At 46.0% G+C, this 7,364-nt stretch overlaps 1 protein-coding gene across 3 annotated transcripts in view; it reads left to right on the top strand.

Moving 5' to 3' along the window:
* The first annotated feature begins 3,610 nt into the window (after positions 1-3,610).
* The window catches only part of PTGES3 (prostaglandin E synthase 3 (cytosolic)), a 25,504-nt gene continuing 21,750 nt past the window's right edge, over positions 3,611-7,364 (top strand). For 2 of the 3 annotated variants that reach the window (XR_001363263.1, XM_014544462.1), the window contains exon 1: positions 3,659-4,011. Coding sequence is in view for 2 of the 3 variants with exons in the window: in XM_014544462.1 (XP_014399948.1) it covers positions 4,010-4,011 (2 nt within the window). In the remaining variant the exon portion in view is untranslated. Of the gene's footprint in view, positions 4,012-7,364 lie in introns of all 3 variants that reach the window. The other variant, XM_005872071.2, reaches the window with a different exon arrangement.

Raw genomic sequence — 7,364 nt, 5'->3', positions numbered from 1 at the left:
CCTGCACACTCCCTATTGGGGATGTGCCCACAACCAAGATATATGCCCTTGACCAGAATCGAACTTGGGACCCTTCAGTCCGCAGGCAGATGCTCTGTCCACTGAGCCAAACTGGTTAGGGCCACAAAACAAATTTAAGTTGCTATATGTGATGATTATTTTCTTAAATTTTTATTTATTAATTTTAGAGAAAGGGAGGGAGGGAGGGAAGGAGGGAGTTCGAGCGAGAGCCAAAGTGAGAGTGAGTGAGAGACATTGACCCATTGTTCTACCCATCAATGCACTCATTGGTTGATTCTTGTATGTGCCCTGACCCTGAATGCAACTTGCAACCCTGGTGCCATGGATGATGCTCTCCAACCAACCAAGTTACCTGTCCTGGACTGTGATGTTTATATTTAAGTAGGTCATGATATTTCCCTTAAACTTTGTGATCAATTTCTTATTCCCTATACCTAGAACTGATTACTACTTTACCACCTCTTTCCCTTTATTTGCCTTACAAATACAAAATTAACAACTCCTAAATTCTTATCTATTAGAAAACTCATAAAACTGGACTGTTCTCATCTGTTAATTTTTAATATGTTATTTATTTCAGAGAGAGGAAGGGAAAGGGAGAGAAACATTGATGAGAAACATTGATGAGGTGCCTCTGTACAACCCAACTTTAAAAAATTGTTCATGTCAATCAATAAAGTTCTTTTTTGCTATTAGTGATTGTGGACACACTTAAATTCAGTCCTCTGAAAAATATCAGAGATGATGAATGCCGCAATTAAAATTGATGAATTGGCCCTAACCAGTTTGGCTCAGCGGATAGAGCGTCGGCCTGTGGACTCAAGGGTCCCAGGTTCGATTCCGGTCAAGGGCATGTACCTTGGTTGCAGGCACATCCCCAGTGGGGAGTCTGCAGGAGGCAGCTGATCAATGTTCCTTTCTCATCAATGTTTCTAACTCTCTATCCCTCCCCTTCCTCTCTGTAAAAAAATCAATAAAATATATATTTTTTAAAAATTGATGAATTGTTTCTGCATTCCTTTAATTAATTTTAAAATTTGCCCTGGGAATTTCTTTTCTCTTAAGAAACTGTTAGGATTAATCTTGTGAAATGGCATCTAATACTTGCCAAGTATTTTCTAATTTCTGCCAACTGAGGTTGCAGATTTCTCTCCCAAAAGACTGACACTAATTATACATGTTTGCATCTAGACTTGGCCTCCTACTCATACTTGTTAGTGAATTTGAAAAAATACACACACACACACCCTGGTACAACTGGTCCCCATCAGCTAATGGCTGAGATAACATGCAAAGGCATGGGTAAACCTGATTACAAATTACAGTATTTGTGAATCTCTGGTGAGAAGCCATTTCCAGATTTACACTACCATGAAATCCCTTGAAATATGTCCAACAGGGGTAATAAACTATGAATTAGGATGCAATAAGTCTGAATTTTCAAAAATTCCTTGTGTGAAAGGCAGTTTTCCCACAGCACTTATTTTGATAAGGGAAGATACTGTTAAGAGTTGCAGTCTTCTAAATTCTATCATAAATTCAGTTCCTCCATTTTCACTTCATCTTCTATGCTGTTACCAGATTAATCTTTCTAGAATACATGTGTTCTCCCCTTAAAAAAACCTTCAATAGTTTCCCATTGTCAGAGCAATAAGTTGAAAACAATTAGCCTGATATTCAGTGCCACCATTATTTGGTTGTGACCAACTTTCAAAACCTTACTTTGAATTATTCCCTTGCGCTCTGGACTACCTAGGCCAGGGGTTGTACAGCCTGTAGATCAAATCCAGCAGGCTGCCAATTTTTGTATTTTTAAAGGTTTGAAAATAATATTTTGTGACATGTGAACATAAATTTAAATTTCAGCATTCTTAGTGAGTTTTTTTTAAGCACAGCTATTTTTTTTAAACATATTTTCTATGGTTGATTTCATACTAAGCGGATTTCTAAATTTGCAAGAGAACCTTATGGCCTCATCTGCCCCTTTACATAAAGTTTGCCCACTCCTTACCTAAACATACTTCTGTTGCTATCTCTTCACCTACCAAGATTCCTGCCTGGAATGTACTACTCCCACTCATTCCTGCTGTCACCTCTATGAGGTATCCAAGTAGAATTTTTAAAAATTTTTAAACATGATTCTCCCACAGATATAAAATTGTGAGCCAAACATTTAACTGGTTGACAGAACCAGCAAGATGGTAGAGCTGGTTCCAGGAGCATTTAAGGAAGTAGATATTTATAGGCATAAAAAGAATTACAATAAGGTTGTAGGTTAAACAAACCTGTCATACAAAGTAACAAAACTAACTTTGAGGCTGGCTTTTCTAGCAGCCACAAACCCGCACCATAACAAGTAAATTCACAATGCTTGAACTCCGATTATATAATAAACAGCAGAGCCACACACAGCTATCTCCTCCTGGAGAGCAATCCTTGGGCACAGGCTGCTTAAAAGGGTCCCAAGTAGGAACCGAAAGGCCACCATCCCTCCGCTCCCTGACTTATTTCCACGTTTCAGTTCATTTTCCTTAACAAGGTCCGCCCTAATCCTTCAGGGTCAATATCGACCCCTCCTCCTTGTATGCTCCCATTTGACCTTTTGTGCTTCCATTGTCCTGATCTGTGTATTTGATTTTCCCCCACGGGCAGTAGGCTCCTTAGGGTCAACCTGTGAGAGCTGAGCTTTCACCTGTTGAACGGGACTTGAGCACAGGTCCCATGTCCGTAGTGCCCAGTGCCTGCCTCGCCCAGCAGACACCAACACGCTGAAGATGAAGCCCCAACACTTTCCCAAGCCTCCTTTGTGTCCTAACTGGCGCCGCGTCGGTGTGTTTCTCCCCGACTCCACTGCTGCGTGGCCCTCCGGAGCCAGCAGGTGTCCTTTCCGTCCCCTTGGTTATTACCCCTCATTGCAGCCTAACCCAGTGCCTTGCACAAAGCGGTGCTTCCGGAGATCGGCTGAAAAGATAGGGCCCCCTCCCCCCAGCTGAGGTGCCTGGAGTCCGCGTGTCCAGCCTCTCGGTGCCCACAAGCCTCCTCTCCACTCACACGACCTTCCCGTCGCACCCACAGCACTGACGCCCCAAAGCCCAGGCGACCGCCGGACGCCAGCGGCCAGCGCTCCTCCTCAGCCAGAGACCTGGCATTTCCGCTGCCCCTGGACCTCTTTCCAACCTTGTGAAAAATGGCGAGCGGGGCCAGGCCCTCGAGTCTCAAGTTAACCCTTTTCCGCAACTATCACCAGCACAGACCATCTTTTCACATCTTTTTTTCACATCTTTTTTTTGGGGGGGGGGGAGTGGAATGTTTTCCTCCGGGGTTTGTTTGTGCCCTCCAGAGTCATCAAGCCCCCATTTCATTTCTCAAGCCTCCCAACTCCGTGCGTCCCTCCGCCTCAGCCTTCCTCCCGCCGTCGCCGCAGCCGTTTCCCGGGGAGATCGCCCACAGCGCGCGGGGAGGCAGTTAGCTGGCCAACGGTTTTCCAAGGCCCGGGGTGGGGGACGCGGGAGGAGAGGCGGGAAGGAGTCGGGTCCCCGGCGACCGGCGGAGGGAGGGGCCAACGCCGGGAAGAATCGCGAAGAGCTGGGAGGCCCCGCCCCTTCCGTAGATATCTCTAGAAAGCCGCGCAGGAGCCCGACAACAAAGAGTGCGCAGGCGCGGCGGCAGGGCCCGGGCATTTTGCTGCGTCACCAGCCGCCGCCCGGCCTCACCAGCCCTCGCTCTCACGCACGCACGTTCGTTCTCCATCCTCGCGCCCCTTTTCCTACACTTTCCTCCTCTCCCCGACCGGAGGAGCCGCTCTCTCCGCGCGGTGCATTCTGGGGACCAGGTCGAGCCCGCCGCTGCCGCCGTCGCTGAGGGAAGCGAGTAGAGGCCGCACCGCGGAGAAAACGTCGGAGTCGCCACCGGAGTTTAGTCCACTGCCCAGCAGCTGCCGCCGGAGAGGCCCACCCACCCATTCACCCGTCCCCCTGCCCCGTTCACGATGTGAGTGCGACACCCCGCCGAGGGAAGGTCGCCCCGGCGGGATGCCGAGGCCGCGCTGGGTGCTGCCGGGAAGCCGCCCCTTCCCCTCCCCCGCTTTCGGCCCCGCGGCTTTCTCCCCTCAATGGTGGCAGTGGTTCTTGGCTGAGGGTGGGAGGCCCCGTGTCTTTATTCCGGTTACCGTTGGCGGATGGAGGACATTTTTCCTCCAGATGTCCGCTTCTCCCACTTCTAAACCGTCCCTCAGCTTCCCCGCGCCGGAAACCCCACTTTTCTCCTCTTGGCAGTCCCTGTGATTCCCAACTCCCCGAACTTAGCCTTAGGCCTGAATATACCGCGAGTTTTTTGCCATGCGGCGCCCCGGAGGCGTGGACCCTCTGGGATCGCTCGGCCCTTGGGCAGTCTGGTTCTGCCGCTCGGTGAGACCTGTCCCAGGCCCTGGGCCAAGTGCACCTGTGGTGGGCGCTGCCAGAGGCCGGGGAGCGCCACGCGGGCCTCCTCCATGAACGGGGAGGGACTGCTAGGCAACCGGAGGCAGGCCACGCCGTCACCACAACTTAGTTCCCTCTCGGATGTCGTGATTTCTCGAGCGTGGGTCTTCCCAGGGCCTCTCCTGACTCCGATCTCTCGAAGGGAGTGGAGGTTGCCAAAGCTCAGCCGTGTCCCTGGCAGCGAGGAGTTGCCATAGCGTAGGTAGTTCTGCACGTGTCCCGTTTGTGTGTTAACTGTAAGCGAGGTTCCATTATCCCGTCTTAACTTAGAGATGAAATAGGTATGTATTTGCTTTCTTGTCTTAAAGAGTTTAAATTTGTTTTAACTATAGATTCTTTAGCAATTTTAGGTTTCTTACGATAAAGGGAGAGCATGGGTGATTTTAACTGAATAAGATTTCTTGGCGCTGCCACTTCCAGACCTTAAACATTCTCTACAGGAAAAGCTTTATGTTTTCAGATGTGAGAATTGCCGGTTACTTATCGTTTTTGTGGGTTTTGTGGGGGTTTTTTTGCTGGTTTTTTTTTTGTTTTTTGTGGTTTTTTTTTGTATTAACTGCTCCCTGAAAGTTATGTATGGAAAGCAGTTGAAGGGAAACAATTTTTATTCCTATAAAAAGTAATGCACTTTCAAGTGTTTTCTGAATAAGATAATAACATTAAGTAACATTGGGCTGGATTTCTAAATAGAAAGGATACACACAGCCAGTTGATGTCCAGAGAACAAGCCTCCAGAAGTATGCATGTGTTACTGAAAACCCCTTAATGTATTTATTGGAATTTTGGAAGAAATTTCCCAGCCGAAAAAAATGGTATCCAGTAGAAGGTTTTAATCTGTTTTTTTCTTTCGAAATCTCTATTCCAAATAATGTGACAGGAATGTCAATCTTAAAATATCTGAGTAGAAAATGAATCCTCAGATAAAGCATTACCAGCTTTTAATAGACTACTATAGACAAACAAAATATCTTTTTACAAAGAAATACCATTGTTTTTCTTTAATCAACTTTTTAAAAGTTTGTCTAGTAGTTTACATAAAAGTTCTCAGCCCTAGCGGGTTTGCCTCAGTGGATAGAGAGTCGGACTATGGACTGAAGAGTCCTGGGTTCCTTCCCGCCAGGGGCACATGCCAGGGTTTCAGGCTAGGTCCCCAGTAGGGGGTGTGCAGGAAGCAGCCAATCAATGATTCTCTCTCATCATTGATGTTTCTCTCTCTCCCTTCCTCTCCGAAATCAATAAAAATTTATTTTATTTATTTATTTAATATATATTTTATTGATTTTTTACAGAGAAGAAGGGAGAGGGATAGAGAGTTAGAAACATCGATGAGAGAGAAACATCGATCAGCTGCCTCCTGCACGCCCCCCACCGGGGATGTGCCCGCAACCAAGGTACATGCCCTTGACCGGAATCGAACCTGGGACCCTTCAGTCCGCAGGCCGACGCTCTATCCACTGAGCCAAACCGGTTCGGCATAAAAATATATTTTTAAAAAAGAAATAATTTAAAAAGTTCTCAATCTCCCACCTGTCTTGAAGAAGTTGAGGATTTTGGGTCCTTCCTCAGGCTCATAAGACCTGCCCAACCAATTAAGGGGAATGGGGACAGAGGATAGTACTACCTTTTTAAAAAAAATTAACTGTTGTAGTTGGTTTATTTCTAAGTTGAACCCATTAACAACAGATATAAAGTATTATAAAATATTAGTTTTGAGCTATTTGAAGTGATTTTTTTAAAAAAATATATTTTATTGATTTTTTTACAGAGAGAAAGGGAGAAGGAAAGAGAGCTAGAGACATCGATGAGAGAGAAACATCGATCAGCTGCCTCCTGCACACCCGCTACTGGGGATGTGCCTGCAACCAAGGTACATGCCCTTGACCAGAATCGAACCTGGGACCCTTGAGTCTGCAGGCCGACGCTCTATCCACTGAGCCAAACCGGTCAGGGCTGAAGTGATTATTTTTTAAAAAATATATGTTTATTGATTTCTGAGAGGAAGAAGAGAGAGAGAAACATCAACAATGAAAGGGAATCATTGATCAGCTGCCTCCTGCATGCCCCCTACCAGGGATGGAGCCTGCAACCCAGGCATGTGCCCTGATCGGTTTGCAATCAAACTGTGCCCTACTGGTTCATAGGTTCATACTCAACCCATGAGCCACATGGGCTGGGCTGAAGTAATTTTTTTTTTAATGTATTTTTATTGATTTCAGAGAGGAAGGGAGAGGGAGATAGAGATAGAAATATCAGTGATGAGAGAGAATCATTGATTGACTGCCTCCTGCACACCCCCTACTGGGGATGGAGCCCGCATGTGCCCTTGACTGAAATTGAACCCGGGGACCCTCCAGTCTGCAGGCTGACGCTCTATCCACTGAGCCAAACCAGCTAGGGCTGAAGTAATTCTTTATGGCAGTGGTTCTCAACCTTCCTAATTATGAATCGTAATGTAAATATCTGATATGCAGGATGTATTTTCATTGTTACAAATTGAACATAATTAAAGCATAGTGATTAATCACAAAAACAGTATGTAATTATATATGTGTTTTCCGATGGTCTTAGGCGACCCCTGTGAAAGGGTCCTTCGACCCCCAAAGGGGTCGCGACCCACAGGTTGAGAACCGCTGCTTTATGGTGTCTTGTATTTAAACTAACATGGTTTAAAAAACATACTGTGGCTCTCTCAAACATTTGTTAAAATCTTTACTTTGCCATCATTCAACTTTGTAGGATTGAGTCCCCAAAATAAACTTATCAGTCTTTTTTTTAAAAAAAATATTTTTTATTGATTTTTTACAGAAAAGAAGGGAGAGGGATAGAGAGTTAGAAACATCGATCAGCTGCCTCCTGCACACCCCC

Source organism: Myotis brandtii, unplaced genomic scaffold (assembly GCF_000412655.1).
Source record: "Myotis brandtii unplaced genomic scaffold, ASM41265v1 scaffold364, whole genome shotgun sequence".
NCBI lineage: Eukaryota > Metazoa > Chordata > Mammalia > Chiroptera > Vespertilionidae > Myotis > Myotis brandtii.
The sequence above is the reverse complement of the archived record's forward strand: the minus strand, read 5'-3'. Positions and strand labels throughout refer to the sequence as shown.